Here is a 24,413-nt window from a genome sequence, read left to right as displayed (position 1 = left end):
TGCTGGGATTAAAGGAGTGTGCCACTACACCCACCTACACTTTATAAATTTTAATAAAAAAAGTAAATAAGTTCCATGCCATCTGAGAAAATAAGAGTCATCAGTCAATCAATCAATAAATCATTTTTAAAAATAAAAGAAACTTGACAAAGCAAGTAAATAATTCCTACTTTATAAAAATTTTGGAAAGATGCTCCTTTCATTAAGAAGTCATTAAGTAGCAATGAAATACCATTTTATATTAACTTATGAGTATAGCAAAAAGCATTTTTTCATCTACAAGAAATGTAATACTGAAAAAGTTATGGGCTTCTGGAGTAAAGAGAGCCCAAGTTTTCCAGAAATGCTAGCATTATATCAATCTGCAAGAGACAAAGGTACTTATCTATCCCAGTAATTTCAGTTTTAGGAATCTCCAATGAATTAATTTTAAACCATATTCTATCATATGCTTCCCTTTGTGATCATAACTGCTTATCTATAGGGATAAAGTACTTCAGGTTATATAATGTTTACTAAAGAGGTAGAACCTTTTCAGTAAAATGTCAGCTAAATAGGTCATCTACGATGAACTGGTACACGAGAAGAGGCTAACAGCACAACTGTCCACATGGACATTCATCCCAGCAAGGTGGTTGTCAATGGGCTAAAAGCTTGACAAAAATTACCAAAAAATAATCCTAGAACATAAAGCCAAATCTCGGCAAGTAGAAAAAGACAAGGGAAGAAAACAACTGGAAAAACGCAGGAAAAGAAAAATGTTACATACAATTTTCATTAAAACGCGGTTAAATGACGCCGGGCATGGTAGTGAATAATTTTAATTTTAATCTCAGTACTTGGGAAGCAGAGGCAGGTGGATCTCCGTGAGTGTGAGGCCATCATTGTCTACAGAGCTAATTCTAGGCCAGACCAAGCAAGGCTACATAGTAAGACTGTGTCTCAAAACAAAACAAAAGGATCCTATTTAAATAAAGTTCTCAGTATTATTATATTTTTGTAGTACAAAAAAACAAATTGAATGCTGAATGGTTTAAAGCACATAGCATAGATAGATAGATAGATAGATAGATAGATAGATAGATAGATAGATAGATAGATAGATAGATAGATAGAGATACATACATACAGGATAGAAAATTCACAAAAGCAGCAAGAAATATATAATATAAAGAAAAAGTGTCATCTATACACAGACTCTTTTTAACTTCCACCTCTACCTCCTGCCAAAATAAACCTGGGAAGAATTCAAAAACTATTAAGACTATGAGCCTTCCAGGTATAAATGGATTACAATGAAGAGCATTTCCTTTGAAATGTACAACTTACCAGTATCATATCTAGCCAAGTCATCAGGGTCTGGTACTTGTCCATTAAGGTTTCCAATATCATCATTACCGAGGAAAGATCTATCCTTGGATGATGGACTGGAAAACAGGGCATCACAGAGAGCAGACTGGCCACTTTTATTAGCAAAAGATTCCACAACCTCCTTTAAAAAGTCTTGCTTGCCGCGACTTAAATTTAACAACATGTGCCCTGAAAAACAATTTTTTACATCATTTTATGATGAACACCAATTTAATTTGCTCACATTTCTTGTTTCATTTCATTGAAACACCCAAGAAGGAAATAACATAATTATCACAGACCTCATCTTCCAAGTCGCAAATCACAGCTGGTCAACAAAAATGGTACTTTATAGAAAACAAACAAAATATAGGTTTCACAGTATCTGTGTTTACATAATAAAGTAAACAAAAGGGAGGAGACAAAATTACTAAAAATACTAAAGGAATTTGCATTTTAGGAAAGTACAGGATTTAAGTGCCCCTCAGACAACAGCTCTGGCCTGATGTAATCATGGCTAGAACTACCTTCTCAGACTCCTGCTGTTTTGAATCAGTTTTAAGGCAGTACCTATTTCCAGCTCTACTGATGGAAATTTCTTATTTGGCGTTAACGACTTGTTTCAAGAGCTGGAGAGAATGTTCAGTGGTTAAGAGCCCTGGCTGCTCTTCCAGGAGTCCTGAGTTCAATTCCCAGCAACCATATGGTGGTTCACAACCATCTATAATGGGATCTGATGCCCTCTTCTGCCATGCAGTCATGCATACAGATAGAACACTGACACATATAAAATAAATACAATAAGTTTTTAAAAAAGGATTTGTTTCAAGCCACTAATTGAATTAAGAACTGATGTGGGAGGGTCTTCTGTTTGAGTTGATTTCATTGGTAAATAAAGAAACTGCCTGGCTCATTTGATAGGCCGGCCCTTAGGTGGATGGAGTAGACAGAACAGAATGCTGGGAAGTTAGTCAGACCACCCTGCCTCTCCTCAGGGAGACAGACGCCATGAAGCTCCGGCCCAAGATGGCCCAAGATGTCCCAGGTTCATTCCTCACTCACCTCCCCCATGTAGCGATTTGGTTGTGTTTTCTTCCTAATCCCTGCCATAGTACTACCTTTATCTGATATGGCAAAAATAAGAATTATGAAAGATTATCTTTGAATACTAGAAAAACTTTAAGTTAAGGAGCCTAATAAAAGTTCAGATCTTACATAACAAGATGGCTCAGCTATTTTTTAAGGGCACTTGCCACCAAGGACCTGAGTTCAAACCCCAGAACCCACACGGTAAAGAGAGACCATCTCCTGAGTGGTATACAGTGAGTACATGCACAACTCAACTCAACACAATCAAATGCAACCATTTTTAAGTTTTTACCATTTTAGGATTTAATCAGTTAAAATTGTATTGTTACCTGATTGGCTAAGTCGATCATGGGCCATTGTTTCCAGTAGATTTTGTCCAGCTTCTCCTTTTATTAATTTAACCTTTGGTCTTGGAATCTGACAATTTTAAAATAAAAATTCAATGATATCCCTATTTCCAACAGTCTGATGTTCTTTTCCATACTACTTTTTAAAAATGGCCAGTTAATAATTAAACTTAATTGGACAACAGCTGACAAGAAATTTATGTGGCCTGGAATCCCTGATCCTGTGCCCTGACATTCCATCTGAACTGAACCTCCACCTGACGATAGATGAAGAAAATGACAGAGCCCCACATTGGAGCACCGGACTGAGCTCCCAAGGTCCTGATGAGGAGCAGAAGGAGAGAGAACATGAGAAAGAAAGTCAGGACCGTGAGGGAACCTCCAGCTGGCGACAGATGGGGAAGGTGACTGAGCCCCACATTGGAGCACTGGACTGAGCTCCCAAGGTCCTGATGAGGAGCAGGAGCGAGAACATGAGGGAGAAAGTCAGGAATGAGAGGGGTGCGTTCACTCATGGAGACGGTGGGACAGAACTAATGGGAGATCACCAACTCCAGTTGGAATGGGACTGATGGATCATGCGACCAAACCCGTCTCTCTGAATGTGGCCAACAGCGGGGGCTGACTGAGAAGCAAAGGACAATGGCTCTGGGCTCTGATTCTTCTGCATGGACGGGCTCTGTGGGAGCCTTCTCAGCTTGGTCGATCACCTTCCTGGACCTGGGGGGAGTTGGGAGGACCTTGGTCTTAGCATAGAGTGGGGAACCCTGATGGCTCCTTGGCCTTGAGAGGGAGGGAGGGGAGGTATGGGTGGAGGGGAGGGGAGGGAAGGGGGAAAAGGAGGGGAGGGAAGGGGGACGAGGAGGGGAGGGAGGGGGGAGGAGGAGGGGAGGAGATGGAAATTTTTAAATATAAAAAAAAAAACCATGAGAAAAAAAAAAAGAAATTTATGTGCTCTATTAAGAAAAAGCACAAAGATTACTTATGCTTTTATTAGGGAGTAGCAGATATAGCAGAAGAATCTGCTGTGAATTCAAGGCCTGTCTGGGCTACACATGGTCTTTCAGGCAAATCAGAGCTATAAAAGATCTTGTCAAACACCTACAACCCACTGAATATGGAGAAGCGGAGCTAGTACCTAACTAGACCCTTTGCACCTATGGACTAGTATTGACAATACTGGAAAGATACTCTTCACATTAAAAGGAGAAAAAACACCAACCCAACCACACCCTTCCATCTACTATGGTCGACTTGTCTGCAAGATTCACTGGTGCAATAGTGGTATAAAGCTTGTGGGAGTAACCAGCCAATAACTGATTTGACTTAAGGCCCACTCCATGAAATGGAACCCATGCCCAATGCTGCTTGGGTAACCAAAACCCTGAGATTAAACAGGCCAGTGACCTATGGAAAAACCACATACTACTACTGTTCTGCTAAATGAATGTTGCAATAAAATGACTCGTAACGTCTTGCTATACTATTTCCTTGCATGGCTTAACTAACATCAGAGCAGCTTTCTCCTGTAGCAGACAGAACAAACATAGACCCACAGACAGACAATATGCAGAGAGTGAAAACCCTTGGAACAAAAGAGATGTCTCCATCAAATCCCTCCCCTCAGGACTCGGGGAACACTGTAGAAGAGGGGGCAGAAAGAGTTTAAGAGCCAGAGGGGATAGAGGACACCACAGAATCAAATTATTCTAGACACAGCAGGACTGGTGCACTTATGAACTCAAGAGGCTGTGACGCATGCAAGGAGCTGAATGGGTCTGTACCACATGGGCTGCTAGACCTGAGTGGACAAACATCCCATTCCTGACTCAGAAACTATCTCCAATTTGATGGAGGAGGGTCATCTGTCTATGTGTTACTTTCACTGGTTAATAAAGAAACTGCCTTGGCCCTTTAATAGGACAGAAAATTAGGTAGGCGGAGTAGACAGAACAGAACTGTGGGAGAAAGAAAGCAGAGTCAGGCAGATGCCTCAGGCAGTCACCATGACTCTCCTCTCAGAGACAGAGGCAGTTTAGGATCTTCTCGGTAAGCCACCACCTCATGGTGCTTCACAGATTAGAAATGGGTAAATCAAGATGTAAGAATTAGCCAATAAGAGGCTGGAACTAATGGGCCAAGCAGTGATTAAAAGAATACAATTTGTGTGTTGTTATTTCAGGCGTAAAGCTAGTCGAGCGGGTGCCAGGCAGGACAAAAAGCCAATTGACTGACATTTACTTGCAAATGAAATATTCATTTCCTCAAAGGGAGTCTTGATGGAGAAACAAACCACTTTCCCCCTCAATACCACATAGGGTTACTCTGTGTAGCCTGGCTGAACTCAGTCTGTAGACCAGGCTGATTGTAAATTCAAGAAATCTGCCTGCCTCTGCCTCCTGAGTGCTGGGATTAAAGGTGTGTGCCACCACCATCACTACATTCAGCAAAACAAACTACTCTTAAAGATAGGTCCCATGATCAGCAGTAGGCACAAAATAAACTCAAGGACATCTTTGAAGGTTCTTTGTCTTACAATATTAAGTCAGGGCAGTTTTGTGTTTCTTTTTTTCTGCCTTACAGGTCCTTTGCATTTGGGATTTTGAGATTCCTAGGTGTGCAAACATGTGTCTCCACACCTATACACGCTTCTTGTGCTTTTTCTTTAGCTTTTTTTCATTTGGTTTTATCATATTCCAATTTGTTTGTTTTGTTTATCTTACTATTTATTACTCCTTAGATGCCTGCTTGTTTTCTAATAAAGACAGAAAGTGTGTGGATCAAGATGGGAGGGAAGATAGGGAAGAACTGGAAAGAGTGGGAAGAGGGGAAACAGTAATATGAATACATTATATGAAAAATACTTTCTATAAAAAAAGATCCTGTCCAAAATAAAAAGACAGAGATGGAGAGAGGAAGGGCAGGGGAAGGGAGAGAAGGCAGAGAGGGGGAACGAGACAAGGAAGATAGGAGCAAAAGGGGGAGGGGATTTGTGAGGAGAGGGGGCAGAAAGAGGGGGCATTTGGGAGAAAGATGGAGGTGAAAAAGAGGGAGGTAGAAAAGGAGAAGAGGGAAAAAAGAGGAAGTGTGCGGGAGGAAGGGAGGGAAGGATATCCGTCCTATATGTAACTTTTTGAATCAACCTGACCCACATTTAAAATTTCATCTTTAGGGACTGGAGAGATGAATCAACAGTTAAGACCACTGGCTGCCATTCCAAAGGACCTGGATTCAATTTTCAACATCCACATGGCAGCTCTCAGCTGTTGTTAACTCTAGTTCCAAGAACTCTGACACCCTCATACAGATATACATGTAACTAAAAACACCAATGCGCATGAAATATAATAATAAATTTATACTTAATATTGTATTCCCAGATATGGCCAAGTTTATAGATTAAACTCTTCAAAATGATCTCCAAATAAATGAGCCCACTAAATACTGTCCACAAGAATGTATCCACACCTGTTTCACCAGCCTAAACAGTATGCTCACCTTGTTTTAGTTATTCAAACTGACTTTTTTCCCACGAACACCACAAGAGGGCGCAGGGACTCATCAAACTGACTTTTATCTTAACTTTAACACAATGTTTATTCACATATTTTTATTACTCACTGGGACACACCCCTAGGAGAAAAACGATAAAGTCTCTCTGAAAAGACACTGCGCCTCAAACTGAAATAGGCTTACCTGAAAAGCTATGAGATAGCACAGTGCAGCCAGCTCAGAGAGAGCGCGCCACTGGATGTCACTGTGCTGACCCATCTTCAAAAGTAGAGAGCCAACATGCATGTAGAAATGTCCTTTCGTTTCTAGGAAAGTGGCTGACAGCTCATCATTTCCACCCACAGAAGATTTCACAGACAGAAGAGCACTATCAAAACTGTAAGATTAAAAGAGTAAACAGGTACTCTATACCTATCACACTATGATTAATCAGTTTCATAATTTAATTCAAAACAAAATTACTAAGGCTATTTTAAAGCACACCTTCCACATTCACACTATTACCCTTCATAGATGAAGCATCCTAGAGGCTAATCACAGATCAAACACTAGCAGGAATTTTCACCCAGCAGTTACAATACTTCAATCTTAAACACACTCTACAATGATATCCTACTGCAAAATAGTTATTAATCACAAAAAAGATATGAATCAAATTAAAATGACAGATAAAGTATGAATATTTAATGGTAAATGAGGACAACACAGTTCAGAAATTATTTTTATTTTATATCTATTTAACATTTTGAAATCTAATAATCAATCTTTAGAAGCCTACCACTGTGTGACGGATTACTCTTATCCTAAGTATTATGGCTTATCATAAGAAATCAGAGCAACAGATTTTCTAACAAATAAGGTCTGAGGATTTCTATGCGTTCTCAAAGACCTCTTAAGGGGAATCCCTGAGTTTAAACCTATTTTTGTAGTAATACTAAAAAACAGGAAATGCTTTGCGCCCTTTATACTCAGCTTCTCCCACATATATGAAAGTTATAGACTTCAGATGAAACAACATACAGAATGACATAGTTGAGAATCTACTTGTGTTCAAATGCTACAAAAATGTAAAATAATGCCTCATTTTCTCAAGTTTTATTAAGAAACTCATGCTTTTCATAAACATTGTTGCTGTTATAAGCTTATTTGTTTTCATGAATTAAGTATTTTTCGGTAACCCTTTACTTTCAGAGTTTGGGCAGTTTTTTGGTTTTCTTGTAATTTTTTTTTTTTTAAGACAGGGTTTCTCTGTGTTGACCTGTCCTGAAATTTGCTCTGTAGACCAGGCTGGCCTCAAACTCAGGGATCTACCTGCTTCTGCCTCCCAATCCACAAAAACCCAACAATCCTTTACGTTTTGGGTTTGTTTTTTTTTTCTTTTCTTTTGGCTTTTTGAAGTAAGGGTTTCTCTGCATAGCCCTGGCTGTCCTAGAACTCAGTCTGTAGTACTGGCTGGCCTCAAACTAAAAGACCTGCCTAACTCTGCATCCCTAGTGCTGGGACTAAAGGTATGCACCACCACCACCTAGCCAATCCTCTGCTTTCAAAGGCAAGCAGTGGTCCATATACAAATCTAAGTGATGCTTTTATAATATGAAATTTGGTTAATAAAAATAAAAAAAATAAAAAGAACTTGGTGGCAGTGGCACACACCTTTATTTTCAGCATTTGGGAGGTAGAGGCAGGCAGATCTCTGTGACTTCAAAGTCAGCCTGGTCTACAGAGTGAGTTCCAGGACAGCCAGGGCTGTTAACACAGAGAAACTCTGTCTCCAACAAAACAAAACAAACAAACAAACAAAAAAGTTTATTCATTATATTTAAATTACTTTGTTTCTAAGCCAAATGTTTTCTGAAATAGTTGTGATGCTAAATGCTTATACTAGCAAATCTGAACCTAGTCACTGAACAAAAAAGAACTTTGTTACGTGGTTTTTACTCAAAATTACCACATTAAAAATAAAATGTGGGGGGGCTGGAGAGATGGCTCAGAGGTTAAGAGCACTGGCTACTCTTCCAGAGGTCCTGAGTTCAATTCCCAGCAACCACATGGTGGCTCACAACCATCTATAGTGAGCTCTGGTGCCCTCTTCTGTCATGCAGGCGGCATACATGCAGGCAGCACACTGTATACATAATGAATGAATGAATGAATGAATGAATGAATGAATAAATGAATAAATAAATAAATAAATATTTTTGGAAAAAATGTGGTCAGGCAGTGGTTGTGCTGTCTTTAATCCCAGCACTCGAGAGGCAGAGGCAAGCAGATCTCTGTGAGTTCAAGGCCAGCCTGGTTTACAGAGTATGTTCCAAGAGAGGTTCCAAAGCAACACAGAGAAAGCCTGTCTCAAAAAAAAAAAAAAAAAAAAAATCAATCAATCAAAATAAATACATTAAATTAAATCAAACGTGATACTCCAGAACATTCATTTTAATGTCAAACTACTAATCATGCCAAAAGAGAATATTAAACTAGAAGGTAAGAATTTTCTAGGGAGGGCAACACAGGTCAAAGGGCAAAGGCATTTATAGCCAAGTCTGGTGAGTTCATTCCCTGGGACTCACAAAAATGGAAGGGGCAGAACTGAATCCTGTACGCTATCCCCGACCTCCACACTTGCACTATGGCATATGACACCACATATGAGAGAATGTAATTTTAAAAATACAAAAAAGTTCCCTAAAAGTAAGTTGTATAGAATTATATAGCACTTCCACAAAAGTATATTCTCAAGTGTTTTATTGTATGAGCATAGGTAAACTAGAGGAATGCTGATGATGTAAACAAACCTAGACCAATTACTACAAAAAAACAAGGAAATCTGTCATTTGGCTAAGTGTGTTCATGCGTACACTTACACTCTCTCAACAGCAACATACCTTTCAAGTAGCTCTCTGCTCTCCTGCACATCTCTGGCAGAAAGTGTAAGAAGCATAAGGTTAGCATAGGCTAGAAGTAAGTCTTTACTTGTTGCTCTCCAAGTACTTTTATCGGAATCCAAACACTGCAGAGACTCCAAATATTCCTATTGTTTTAGAAAAACAATAAATCTTTATAAATCTTTAACAATAAATCCAACAGATTTTAAAAAACTGACCATTGTATGGCTACAAAATCTTTGGTCCATTATTATTATAATTGTAAAAATGGCAATTTTTACACTGGCCGTATAAATAAAAATACCAAAAATACACGCAGACACACACACACATTATCCCAATCTATCCAAAATTTCACTTTATAGTTGTGCTATATTGATGAAAGAAATTTAAATGTTGAAGAACACTTAAATATGAAGGAATGTATGGTACCTATCCATCTAGAAATGGAGACAAATAGCTTTCACCTACCCTAAGAGTCTGTACAACACAGGAATTCCATTCTAAACTTGAACGTAGAGTTATGTTCTTCTCTGCCTCACGGCAGTGGGCCACAGCATCCTTCAATCTTTTATTTGAACGGTACAGCTCTACTAGTCGGATATTCACATGAACATCATCAGGTCTTGCATAAAGTTCTGACTGAATCAAGTCAAAAAGTTTATTCCATCCATCTTCACCTTTACAATCTAAAAGCTGTTCCTATTTGGGAGAAAAGTCATTAAATGTTGAGTAATACTGATACAATTTTAGATAAGCCCTAGGTTCATGCACGACCCTCGACTATATCTAGCTCTAAAAAAGTACACTGCATAGGTTTTCACTCCACATAAACTATTAGCTCCTTCAGTTATTTCCAGATGTTAACAACTTCCTGTGAAAAGTAGCACTTAGCTACGACAGTACCCGTGATTATCCATATTCACCTCAGAGACTTTAGTGAGACTATTATTGCTTCACATCCCTGTATACCTGCTACAACCTACCCAATCAACCCTTACCACCAGGATCCTCACCTGCATACCCTGCAGCTCACAGAATGTGTGACTCAATTACTTAAGCCCAATGTCTCACACTGTTCTGCTACCCTTATCATCTTGAAACTAAATGAACAGTATTACTACGTCATGAGAGCCTCCAGCAGCTCTTCATAACAGCCCCCTCTCATAGTCTATACACAGAAGGAATTTACTGTTTCTTCGCTCCCTACTATTACCTCCAAATCACATGTTCTCCCACACTTTTTGTAATTCTAGTGGGAGTGACTTTTTCAACTCTAACTTCCTTTATAATTAGCAAATAGGTAGGGTAGTAGCTTAGTTACTCAGTTCTTTAATCATCTCATACAATGTTCAGACATTTGTCATTGATACAAGTCTTCCAAACCTATTATTTGATCATAGCGCTCTGACCAGGTGTTCACCAGTTCATTCAGCACCTCAGCGCCACATCTGTACTTCTCCACTATGAGAAGTTTTCAGCACACTTACATGGCCAAGCTTTGATTATCCACAATACATGGGTTTACTTTCTTCTCCATCAAGCTAAAATGCAGTAATTCTTAATATTCTACATTACTGCTTGTTTACAAAAATCCCTTCACCTAATTCCCTCTACCTTTCCTATGAAGACCCCTATACCATTCTCTCTGCAGCCATAAACAGTTGAACAACTGGAGATAGGGCATACTGGAATTTAGGACATTTCAAATTCAGGCTAATTTGACTTTCACGATCTCATGCCTCAAACTAGTATTACCTAAAATGAAGAACCATTTTACTTCTAATAAAATGCATACTCTCTACTCCCTAAAGGATCACATATTCCTTCAACCCTGACATTAAACCTATTGCCTTGGCTTACCCTTCACTAGAAAAACTTTAGCTTTCCTGACGTATGAGTTCTATTTGACTTTACCTACACACTTATCTGCTACCTTTGCCTTACAACACCCCCAGCAGCAATCTATACATTTCCTAACCTCCTCCGTCAACCTCACTCCTTCTGGGTCATTTCCAAAAACTATGGTTGGCTTCTTTGAATCTGCAAAAAGAAAGCCTCAACTTTGATTATACGTGAAATACTAAATTAAAGACGAGAAATTTTTAAAAGGAACATTATATCTCTTTCAAAATAAGTTAATTGCCGAAACTTCTAAAGAAACATGTATAGGCCAGGTATAGTGGCACACACTTTTAATCCAGCACTCAGGAGGCAGAAGCAAATGGATCTGAGGCAAACCTGGTCTACAATGTGAGTGGAACAGCTAGAGCTACAGAGAGAAATCCTGTCTTGGAGGTGGGGGGTAGGGGAAATTATATATATACATATACATATATACATATACATACACACACACATATATGTATAATAGCATTAAAAGGAACAAGTTAAAAACATACATTTATAGTTCATTTAATATTGTACAATGTATGCATTTATCTATATATGAAATTTTTTCTCCAAACAAGTTACTTAGTGACTTGTATTTTACTCAGTAAAGAGTAACAAGAAGTATACCTTTAATCCTAGTACTCTAGAGGCTAAGTCAGGAGGACCATGAGTTTGGGACCAGTCTAGGATATATATAAAGCAAAACTGTTAAAAACAAACAAATGTAACAGTCAAAACTGGATATGACAACATGGGAAAACCCAAAGCCATACAAAGTAACATTAAGAATTTTTAAACATTTTTAGTAATTATTCTGAATAAATTGTTTTTATTTTCTGTTTGAGAGTCCCATACTTCCAGTTTTTAGAACACATCTATTTCTATTACTCTGAGATAGGGTCTCATTACATAGCCTTGACTGACTTGAAGCTTGCTATGTTATACCAGGCTGGGCTTGGAATCATAGAGATCTACATTCCTCTGCTTCCCAAATGCTTAGATTAAATATACGCACTACTATGACAGGCTTGAACATACTTCTTTCTAGTTGTTTTAAGCTTTCAACCCATAAATAATTATCTAACAAAGAAAATTTTATGCCAGAGTTCCATTTACACCTTAGCTCCATGCACGCAAGTACATGTACACACACCCCCACCCACCCACCCCCCCCACACACACCTTACCTCCACTAGTTACAAAATGATACAATCTACCATAGCAACTATATTGTATGGAATTATAAAACTATAAAATCACTAAAATATTATTCTAGAATAATAACCGAGGTATCATTTGTAAAGTATTACACTGCCTAGTAAGCCAACACTCAGAAAGGTTTTATAAGAATTATTTAAAGACTTTTAAAGAAAGTATGACTGTACTATAAGTTTGCTATTGACAAGGATTTATGCTTAAAAACACTAAAAATGATGGTATCTGAGTTTTCTCCTTCCATATGTTGCTTGGGTCGTGACTTTACCTTCAGCTTATAAATGGCAGGACTTCCTGGGAAAAGTTTGGCTGCTCTTTCAACCCAGTATTTTGCTCTTCCATCAGTCACGTCATTTTTACAAAGCAATTCTGCAATTTTTAACACAAGATCTTTCTGTGTTGGGTTTAATTCCACTGAACGCTGATATCAAAAAAAATACCAAAAACAGAAATTATAAAGTGAACATAAGTTTAAGTATATACAATCACCGAAAAAATTTACTACACATTAAATTTTATCTCCCAATTTTTCAAAGATTTTTTTTGGGGGGGGGGGGGTTCGAGACAGGGTTTCTCTGTAGCTTTGGAGCCTGTCCTGGAACTAGCTCTTGTAGACCAGGCTGGCCTTGAACTCACAGAGATCTGCCTGCCTCTGCCTCCCAAATGCTGGGATTAAAGGCGTGCACCACCACCGCCTGGCTTTTTCAAAGATTTTTAAAATTATTTTAATTATATGCATGTGTTCCTGTGTGCACATATGCAAAACATGAATTCAAATACTCAAGAAGGCCAAAAGAGGCTGTCAGATTCCCTAGAAACTGACTTACAGGCAACTGTGAGCTGTTCCATTTAGGTGCTGGGAACCAAACTCAGTACAAGTATAGTGAGCAACTCTTAACCTGAGTTATCTATCTGTACAGCTTTATAAAATCCTATTCCTAAATGATTTTATTTTAAAGTGGTTAAAGCCACCAATATTTCCTTGTGGAGTAGATGTGGTCTTAGACACCTTTCATCTCAGCACTCAGGAGACAAAAGCTAGAGGATCTCTATGAACTTGAGGCCAGCAAGTTCTAGGGCACCCAGAACTATATAAAATGCCCTCAAAAAACAAACCTAACCAAAACAGAAACAAATCGTTGTGACTATAAATCAAATAAATTTTGCATTGCTTAGGTAAACTTTTTAAAAATGCATGAGGTTATTATCTCCGACCATTTTCAGGTTTTACTTAGTTACACTTTTACTTGTTTCCAGGGGTGTAGGTGCTCCTGTGCCATGGTCAACCAGTTGAAGTCATAGAACAGCTCCCTCCTTCCACCTTGTAGACTGCAGAAACCAACTCACCTGGTCAGGCTCAGGCACCTTTACCAGCTGGGCCATCTCCCCAGTATACACTACATCTTATGTGTTTTAAATATTCAAAATTTTAGCCCGATGGTGGTTGCGCAAGCCGTTAACCCCAACACTAGGGAGGCAAAGACAGGTGGGTCTCTGTGAGTTCAAGGCCACCCCGGCCAAAAGAGGAACAGGCTTCAAAGCAACCAAGAAACCCTGTCGCCAAAAAAAAAAATCAAAATTTTAAATATGTTCCAAACTAAGCCACTTAATAGTATTAATGCTTATTTCACTACACTGATAAAATTAATATGAATTATTTATTACATACCATAGGCATCACCTGTACGGCTATACAAAGGTTATACTTTTTTGAAAAAAAAAATATGTACAGGCTTTTAGTCTACATGTATGTATGTGTACCGTGTGTGTAACTTGTGCCCAAGAAGGCCAGAAGAGGACATCAGAGTCTTTGGAAGTAGAATTACAAATGGCTCTAAGCCACCACATGGGAGCTGGGTTGAAACCCAGTTTCTCTGGAAGATGAGCCCAAACTCTTCATTCATGAGCCATCTCTCCAGCCTCACAGAGGCTGTACTTTAATCCTGTAATTACCTTATAACATTCAACAGCTTTGTCTGTATTTTCTTCAGCTTCATAAAGAAGACCCAAAAATCTGTGGGCTTTAGGGTCCCTCTCTTGCACATTAATATATGTAGAAATGTATCTGTTTTAAAAAACAAGAATCATCGATTAAACATGTTTTAAAATACAAAACTAAACTTCAAATCATTACACTTACGACTCTACTGAAATATTGATAGAACGCATCGTAAACCAAGCACTCACCAATTCTTCCACTGTAAGTCAGTTACTAGCTACCACATTTATTTAACACGGAGTACCAAAATATCCACTGCACAGTAGCTAACAATCAGAGATAACAACACATTTCCTCATTTTACTGTTTACTCAAGATGTATTTTACTTGTCCTCAGCAAGAGCAACTGAGTACTCTTAATTACTAGTCATCTCTCCAGGCCCTCATTTTACTACAAAGTGCTACACTTGCCAAATGATTTTTCTTCTACTACCTACAAGAAATGAATGCATAATTTTTTTTTTACTTCCCGGTCATATTAAGTAAACCACTAAAGAGTTTCGCATAATAAGCAACGATTATAATCAACAAACTGCAAAGAAAAAATTTTAAGTGAGAATGTTAAATACTAAAAATGTTTCACAAACCAAGAGAATATATTTACCTTTTAAACAAGAAAATAATCTCTAAGTATTATACTCAGCTAAATTTGAAGAGCAGAAAAATGTCTTGACTACCCAAACAGAACTAATTCTCTTCTCTTCCCATCCTGAATTTGAGAGGGAGTGTGTCTACTGCAGTACATACATGGAAGTCAGAGGACAATCTGCAGAAGCTGGTTCTGTGGGTCTAGCTCAGGTCCATCAGGCTGGTGGCGAGCGAGCACCTTTGCGCACTAAGACATCTCACCAGCCCCTAATTTCTATGTCTTGTATCAAGCAATATTAAATCAAGTAACAACAAAAATAAAGTTATCTTCTACGTTCATTAACAATGTGAGAGAAAAAGACCAAACACGAAAACTAAGAAGAAAAACTCTCATATTAACAAAAACAACAGTTAACAGACTCAGATGTGGCCAACAGAAGTTATCACTGCTTCCCTTTCCTTCTGGGGAAGAGGCTGCCAGGATATGCCCGGAGGCCCTCATACATAAAATTCAGAGAAAAATAACTGACTCTCTAAAGAACTGTCCTAGGAAACCCTGGGTTACAGCCTTTCTCACTAGCAGTCCCCTGGTCCCATCACTGCTTTTGATAATGTCTCCCTGTTAACTTCCTCCTCTAAGCTACTCTGAGTAAGGAAACTAGAGCCAGCCAGTTTCTTGTCTGGTTGGTAAGAGAGGAACTACTGAGGTGGTTAGTTGGCTGCTCCCTGGCCAGCATCTTATGAAGTCAGTGTTTGCTGCTTCTTAACTAACCAGAAAGAAATTTACACACAGGAATGGTCTCTTTCCTTCTACACAAAGGAAATTTTAGAAACAGTGTTTTAAGACAAATAACTTTTTTTTAATATTTATTTATTATGTATACAATATTCTGTCTGTGTGTATGTCTGCAGGCCAGAAGAGGGCACCAGACCTCTTTACAGATGGTTGTGAGCCACCATGTGGTTGCCGGGAATTGAACTCAGGACCTTTGGACGAGCAGGCAATGCTCTTAACCACTGAGCCATCTCTCCAGCCCGACAAATAACTTTTGTACTAGATATAAACAAAAGCCAGTAAGAAATACCCTTAGAAGCTCAATCTAACAAATGTCTAAGAGCAATAAATAAGGATTACAGGATACACTTAAATATGTATTCTTTAGCAGTTTTTCCTACTATAAGAATGAAAAATTGAAACCTCTTTCCACGATGGTACTTACTTTTTAGCAAGATCATATTCTTTAGCTTCATAGTACAGCTTCGCAAAATAGAATCCTTTCATTGACTTCTAAAAAAGAATTGAGTGGTTTTACTGTTTATATTTTGAAATACTACACAACGTTTTCAAAGGACAAAAATGCCCTAACAAGTATAATATTAACTTTTCCATATGAAAAGAAAAAAAATGAGCTGAGCAGTGGTGGCGCACACCTTTAATCCCAGCACTCGGGAGGCAGAGGCAGGCGGATCTCTATGAGTTTGATGCCAGCCTGGTCTACAAGAACTAGTTCCAAGATAGGCTCCAATGCTACAGAAAAACCTTGTCTTGAAAAAAAAAACAACAAAAGAAAAGTAAAATGTTACCTGAACATACATACATACATACATACATACATACATACATATATATATATATCCTAAGAGTTAATGAATGGTTCCAAATTTTATAAATTTCATAAAAAATAAATTCAAGTTAAAATAGGCATCAGAAGTTACAATTCAAGACAGGTGAAGTAGTTCACACCTGCAGTCCCAAACACTCAGGAACTGGAAATAGAAGAGGATCCTGATTTCAAGGCCATCCTAAGCTCAAAACCAGCTTGAGTTACAACACACACAAAATGAAAAAAGTTTACTCAGAGAAGCTAGGGACACCTTAGCCATGTGTTACCCAGCAATCTTTTACTGCTTTCTTTGTATTACTTTACAGATAAGTAAGTACATGAAAACCAATTTTTCTGGAGAAAGGGATGTATACCAGAAATCTCCTTCCCTACCCTCTGTAAGAAGCCTCCTTGGGAAAGCATTTCAGACTCATTAAGGTTCTTGACATTCCCTGGTCCATGTACTATTCTCTTTAAAAACCAGTATTTTACACACGAATTTTTAAAGATTGAAATAAAATGTGGTATTTTGTTTCTTTTTTTAAACAGGGTTATTAGCCTTAACTGGCCTGATACACGAGATGTAGAACAAGGACAACCTTAAAGATCCACCTGCTTCAGCCTCCCAAGTGCTGGGATTACAGGCACATACCACACCTGACTTTGAAATAACATCTGGGACTGGAGAGATGGCTCAGTGGTTAAGAGCACTGACTACTCCTTCCAGAGGTCCTGAGTTCAAGTCCCAGAAACCACATGGGGGCTCACAATATAATGAAATCTGGTGCCCTCTTCTGGCCTGCTGGCATACATGTGCAGGCAGAACACTATAGATAATAAATAAATACATCTTTTTAAAAAGGAAAAGGAAATAAAATCTGAATTCTTGAAATAAACCTATTTCATACCCTGGATCTTTACTACTATAAACTGCCGAATCCAGAACACAGCTTCACACAAGATATGATCTGCAGGCAGAGAAAAGGCTGAGCAGTGAAGAGGAGCACCCACACGGCGGCTCTCCACCTCCGTAACTGCAGTTCCAGGGATCCAACACCCTCTTCTGACCTCCATGGGCATCAAGCACACAAGTGACACACATACATACATGCAGGCAAAACACTCATACACATAAAAGATAATCGTTGCCAATGAATTTGGATATTCCAGTATTTAGAGACTTTTGGTTTATGAAGGGAGAGGCAATCTTCCTCTTTCTATGAAGGATAATTTAGCTATATGGAATGTTGCTAGCAGAACTGGTTCAGAAATTTGTGGGACTTATTAGTTTAACTCTGCTGCTGACAAGCTGTCTCAGTAGTTACCCTTCAAAAGGGGGCTTTGGGAACTATCTGGTGTCTGAGCTAATGAACTTCAATAGTATAAATTCTGATACTTAGAATAGCAGTTATCAGAACATTCTAGCTGAAGGCCTCAGAGTATACCTAGAAGACAGCTAGTTTCCTGGTGTCTTCTGACTCAGGAAGGACACTGTCACTCCTACAACATTCTGCTTATGTGTTAACAGCAGTGATCAAAGTCCTGTTTTTATTGTTTTTGTCCGTGTTTATCTATCCCTTCAACTGTATGGTATACTCAGGTACAATCCTGGTTGCTAGGTTTCAACCACCACTGAACCGCAAGTGGTTATGTACTCAATATATATTTAAGTACAAATCTGCCCAGTCATAATTTCCTTGGGATTAATTTCAAAATTTTTAAAATTACTTTTTTCCTTACCTACGTTCCTCCATAAAGTTTGTAACCATTTGTTCTACTCATTATTAAAATATCTAAGAACTCAGGTTTTTTTCATTTCTTTAATCTCTAATTTAATATGCAGAGGGATCACCTCTTAAAACCATTTTTATAAGCATAATCAAATACTTAGTATACATTTTCAATAAAATTTCATCATCATCATCAATTTTGTAGGAGGAAAATGATATTAACCAATCCTTAAGGATTTGGGAGGAGCATAAACCTTCTGATCCTTTCGCCTCTTCCTCCTGGATGCTGAGATCAAGTGCGGGTTACTATGCCCAATCTTTGGTTTTGGCAACCAAAGCCAGGAGACCTTCATGATGTTGCACTTTTAGAACTGAGTTACACCTCAAAAATCCCCTCCTTAAGGACTCCTTAACCCCACTGATATTTATGGTTATTTTGAAATGTTTCTAGTTGTTACTTGTTTCAGTGTTCAGTGTATTTATGAAACAAGACTGACTTTTTAGCGAAAATAATGTTTTCTATGCTGCTTACCCTTTAGTGGTTATGTGCTAAGAAAGGCCATTCTCACTTGAGATTCATAAAATTCTCATCCCTATATTCTGTCAGTCTCTCTAAAATTACTTTGAAATCTAATACTTATTTTTCTAAGTAGTATACACTGGATCCTTTGTTTTTAAAAGTCATTAACCAATTATTACTTTTCAAGCAATACCTAATAAAAAAAAAACAATCCTTTTCTCCACCCATCTGGAAAGTAACCCAATTTCTATGTGTAACAGGATCTGTTTTGTTTTTAAGCCTTGTTCTCACTCTAGCACAAACTCACCAGAAATGCTACTGTGGTCTGATGTAGGTGTGTCTTCTATCTGTTGATTTCATTGGTTAATAAACTACCCTGGCCCATTTGATAGGCCGGCCCTTAGGTGGGTGGAGTAGACAGAACAGAATGCTGGGAAGTTAGTCAGACAACCATGCCTCTCCTCTCTGGGTCAGATGCGATGGAGCCAGCCACCAGGTCAGACATCCTGAATCTTTCCCGGTAAGATACCACTCGTGGTGTTATACAGATAATTAGATATGGGTTAGTCAAGATGTGAGTAAGAGGCTGAAACTAATGGGCCAGGCAGTGTTGAAATGAATAGTTTGTGTGTTGTTATTTCAAGGCATAAGCTAGCCGGTGGCCGGGAGCCGGGCGGGATGAAAAGTAGGCCTGCCCGCAGCTCCTCACTACAGTGGTCCAGGCTGCAAATGAACACAGTGATTCTCCTAGCTCAGCCCAGAGTACTGCAATCAAAGGTATGAGCCACTGGGGCTGGAGAGACGGCTCAGACAGAGGTAAAGAGCAACAGCTGCTCTTCCATAGGACCCTGGTTGGACTCCTAGCACCCACATGGCAGCTCACAACTGTAGCTCGGGGATCTGATGCCACCTTCTGGATTCTGTAGGCACTGAAAATGTGCATGCTACACAGACAAACACACAGGCAAAACGCCCACACACATAAGTAATAATTTTTTAAAGAGTATGAGACATCATGCCCAGTTTTTATGTATTAGTCTTTTAATTTTGTTTTAAAGATTTACTTATTATACAATGTTCTGTCTACATGCATGCCTACGGGCCAGAAGAGGACACCACATCTCACTACAGATGGCTGGGAATTGCTGGGAATTGAACCCAGCAGTGGGTGCCTTAAACTGCTCACCCATCTCTCCAGCCCCCTATCACACTCTCAATTTTAATACCTCTTTCTGCTACCTAACTTTACAAAGATTTACAAAATCATATTTGAAATTTGAGCACAAGACAGTAGCAAGTTAAATTTTACTTTCAAATTATTTTTTATAATTTATGTATTCATTTTATATGTAGGAGTTGTTTCCTCTGCATATAGGCTATGTATACCAAATGCGTGCCTGATGCTGGAGATCAGAAAAGGGTGTTGTGTCCCCTAGAATTCCAATTGTAACTATAAGCATACTATATGGACAACTGACCTGAACCTGGGTCCTCTGCAAGAGCAGTGAGTGATCCTAAACTCTAAGTCATTTCTACAGTCCCTAAATTCTTCTTTTTTGGGATAGAGGGAGGTGTTTCAAGACAAGGTTTCAATGTGTAACCGCCCTAGTTGTCCTGGAACTAGCTGTTGTAAACCAGACTGGCCTCAAACTCAGAGATCCACCTGCCTCTGCCTACCGACTGCTGGGACTAAAGGCATGCGCCACTACCGCCCAGCCCCTTAAATTCTTAAAGTTAGGTCAGACTGACTAAGTTATAATTCAGTATTACCTTTAATTATTCAAAAACATACAGCACACAACCAGTGTGTATGTGGGACTGGTAGTACTTTTGCAAGTTCATTAGAAGGACAATTGGGGTAGATGTGTTGCTAATATAAATCTGTAAACTATATATGAACATAATATTTAAGATAACTGGAGCTGGAGAGATGGCTCAGTGGCTAAGAGCTCTCTATCTGCTCCTTCAAAGGATCTAGGTTTGAGTCCCGGGCCCACATGGCAGCTCACAACCATGTGTGACTCTAGTGTCAGGAGATCTGATGTCTTCTTCTGGCCTCCTCCGGCATAGGAACACATGTGATACATAAAGGCATAGAAATAACAAAAATATTTTTAAAAAATTATTTTAAGATTTAGGATAGTTAGAGCTGGCAATATGGCTTCAATGAGTAAGTGCACCTTGCCATCAAGCCCAAAGACCTAAATTCCACCCCTAGGCCCCAACTCTAGGAAATTTCCTTGACTTCCACAAGTGCACTTACTTATTTACACACACACACACACACACACACAAACTCAAAAAATAAGATGCAATAAAAAATAAATGTAAAGCACTGGTTAAAAAAATTATTGAAACCCCATAAGAAAGTACAGTCACAATAGAAAAGAATCTGGGGGCTCCTCAGAAAACACCAATTAACGTACAGTCCAATAATTATTTTTTGGTGTAAACCGAAGGGAATTAAAGAGTAAGCACTAAAATTTTTATATCATTGTTCACTGCATTGTATGTATTGAACAAAAGATATAAACAACCTAAGTATCAATCAACAGTAAATGAATAAGCAAAACATGGCATGCCTAAGATACATACATACTATTATTCAGCCATTAAAAAGAGGTGACTCTTAACACCTGCTACAACATGGATGACCTTGAAATTACATTAAGTGAAATGAACTGGCCACAAAAGGATAAAAGTAATATCCTACAAACATGAAATATCAATAATAACAAATTTATAAAATGAAAACAGTAAAATACAGGTCACCAGGAGCACAGGAAAAAAAGGCCTGAGGCATTATTTCTTAGTTACAGAACTTGTTTGACATAATTTCTGTGTAAATACAAAGGTTTGGAAGTAAGGCTTTTGGTTGAATGTTAACAGCACACAAGTGAACGATGAAGGAGACTAGCTAAGACAAGCTTTCTTACAGCCGTCACTCTCCAACCAACTCAACCATTCCTACATCAAAAACTGGCATGCTGCATTCAGGGGTGGACACCAGCACTCGGGAGGGAGAGGCAGAAGGGGCTCTGTGAGTTCAAGGCCAGCCTGATCTACTAGTGAGTTCCATGACACCAGAAGCTACATAATGAGACCCTGACTAGAAAGCCAAACAAATAAAAAAATAATAGGAATTAAATACATACTGACTTTATTTGCTTGTTACCATTCCTAACAAAATTTAACAACTATTTATAGAGTATTACGTACTATTAGCTGAACATGAAATCTGAAATTTTTGGCATTTTTAGATTTCAGGGTCTTTGGGTTTGGGTTTTTGGTCTCAGATTTTAAAAATATTTTCAAACAAATGAGACATCCTGGTGACAAGACCCAAGTCTAAATATAAATACATGTGTATATGTGGACCTATTTCACAGAAACCTGAAGGTACTTTCACTTAATTTTTGGGCCCTGGAGTTTTGATTTTGACCCATCAGAGGCAACTAGTTGTAAATTCCCCACTTGTGGCATACCAGCACTAAATGAACTTGAATTTTTCTTTTTTCTTTTCTTTTTTTTTTTTTTTGGTTTTTCAAGACAAGGTTTCTCTGTAGCTCTGGAGCCTGTCCCTGAACTAGCTCTTGTAGACCAGGCTGGCCTCGAACACACAGAGATCCGCCTGCCTCTGCCTCCTGAGTGCCCGCCTTTGAACTTGAAAATGTTAAAGATCACTTTGGATCCTGACTTTTTTTGGGTTAGATTCATTGGACAGGATTATTTAACCCTTTCAAACTAAGAAAACATTTAAAGTAACAAAAAAAAAAAAACTCTGCCATTTACATAAGGGACTTGCATGAATTGTGGACGATCATAAAAATCCTTAGAGACAACTCTATTTTTCAAAATTTAAAAAAATAACTGACTGGCCGGGCAGTGGTGGCGCATGCCTTTAATCCCAGCAATCGGGAGGCAGAGGCAGGCGGATCTCAGAGTTCGAGGCCAGCCTGGTCTACAAGAGCTAGTTCCAGGACAGGCTCTAGAAACTACAGGGAAACCTTGTCTCAAAAAACAAAACAAAAGAAAAATAAATAAATAACTGACTGAACTATGCATTTGCAAGAGATAAATTGAAGCTCGCTGTATTTCAAACTTTGCCACAAACGTTTAACATGAAACAAAACTATGTTTTTATTGACGGAGTCTATACTGTACCAAATTCCAGTTTACAAATGGCAGAACTTGATTGTTCAACACCAGAAAAAATTGACTCTGGAGCCTCTGAATCTCTCTCTCCACCGGCAAAGTAATTATAACACATTAATGATCAAAATTAGAAAAACACCCAAAAGACATGGTAGTTAGGCATAGAAACTACTGCCTTCAAGAAATTTAAAATTCCCGACCTTCCGCCTTTAAATAAAAACTTCTAAAAAAAAAAAAAAAAAAAAAAGCCAAGAATAGCAGCTTCCAAAAGAGGTTTGGGAAGCGGATGTAAGGAGTGGGGCACAGCAAGCGAAGACTCCCAATTAAGGGCCTCCCGTGTGATTTGTGCTGACGCGCCCTTGCGAATGTGGTTGTCTGTCCGCTCCACGTCCACGCAGCCACCCACACAGCGGGAAAAACCCATGGCCGAGCGGCGTCAGCCTCCCGGGGAGCCACGGCCCGCGTCGCAGGACCTGGCTATTCCGGGCGACCCAAGGCGCCTGCACGGCCAGACGAGCCCCGCGCAGCGCCCAAAGCCGGCCGATCGCACGGAGACCGAGGAGACGAGGCCCGAGTGGGCCCGCGGCGGGCCGCCATGAGGAGGAAAGGCGGGTGGCCGCCGTCCCCACGCCTCCGGTGCTCAGCAGCGCCACGCCAACGCCGCCCGCGGCCGCCTCCGCTCCAGCCGAAGCCGAGGCCGCCGGGAGCCATGACGCCGGCCTGCCCTGACCTGCTCACCTCTCGGGACGACGGGGCGGAGCCCTGCACCGAAGCGATGTATCGCTCCACCTCGGCCTTGCTGCGCCTCATCGCGCCGCCGAACGAGCTCCCCGCGAGCGGGAGGCCAGCGCCGGGGCCTACCGCCGCCGCGGTCTCCAGGAGGTGAGCACCGAACACCGGTGACGCAGCTCCGTCGCGAGCGGATGGGGGCGGCGCATGAGGTCGCGTCATCACCGTGCGCCGCGCAGCGGCCTGACGCTCTGATTTGCTGCCTCCCGCCTTCGGACCACGTTACCGTTTTTTGCTTTTTTTTTTCCCCCCCAAACGAATGAGAATAACTCCCTTCCCCAGAAAAAAAAAAAAAAAGCCTTTATATATCTCATTAGTGGTATGTCACAAATCGGGCCCAAAGTAGCGATGCTGTTGACAGTGCCCTAAGAATCCGACCTTTTTAGTGCTCTAGTCAAGGTTTAAAAGTTGATTTCATTTCCTTTTTTTTTTTTTTTTTTAAAAAAATCCTTTTAAAGAGACAGGTTTCATCATTGCCTCTGGTTTCAATAGAATAATGATTATAATGATTAATGCTGGACCGTGACTTTATGCTTGGATAAACCAGGGTTGAAAAACTAGCTTACATGGTGAGATGCACTGGTGCCCCGAGTAATCGACCGTTAGGGGCGGAGAAGGGAAGTGGTTGCTTTCCCAACAGAAACCAGAATCATGAGATTTCTGAGGAATGCTGAAGCTGGGTTTCTGTTTCCCGGCTAAGAAATTTAGGTTTTTGTTTTCTAGAAATGACCAGTCATCT

General features: G+C 39.5%; 1 protein-coding gene across 1 annotated transcript in view; it reads right to left on the bottom strand.

Moving 5' to 3' along the window:
* The window catches only part of Ranbp2 (RAN binding protein 2), a 56,388-nt gene extending 32,591 nt beyond the window's left edge, over positions 1–23,797 (bottom strand). The window contains exons 1-9 of the mRNA XM_038341291.2: positions 23,624–23,797; positions 16,097–16,164; positions 14,243–14,354; positions 12,558–12,710; positions 9,653–9,883; positions 9,182–9,327; positions 6,483–6,675; positions 2,769–2,856; positions 1,330–1,539 (exon numbers count right to left, since the gene is read on the bottom strand). Of these exons, the coding sequence (XP_038197219.1) occupies positions 1,330–1,539; positions 2,769–2,856; positions 6,483–6,675; positions 9,182–9,327; positions 9,653–9,883; positions 12,558–12,710; positions 14,243–14,354; positions 16,097–16,164; positions 23,624–23,695 (1,273 nt within the window). The 5' untranslated portion in view covers positions 23,696–23,797. The remainder of the gene's footprint in view (positions 1–1,329; positions 1,540–2,768; positions 2,857–6,482; positions 6,676–9,181; positions 9,328–9,652; positions 9,884–12,557; positions 12,711–14,242; positions 14,355–16,096; positions 16,165–23,623) is intronic.
* Positions 23,798–24,413: the final 616 nt, after the last annotated feature.

This window comes from Arvicola amphibius, chromosome 9, assembly GCF_903992535.2.
Source record: "Arvicola amphibius chromosome 9, mArvAmp1.2, whole genome shotgun sequence".
Taxonomy (NCBI): Eukaryota; Metazoa; Chordata; class Mammalia; order Rodentia; family Cricetidae; genus Arvicola; species Arvicola amphibius.
This window is presented reverse-complemented; position numbering and strand designations above follow the sequence as displayed.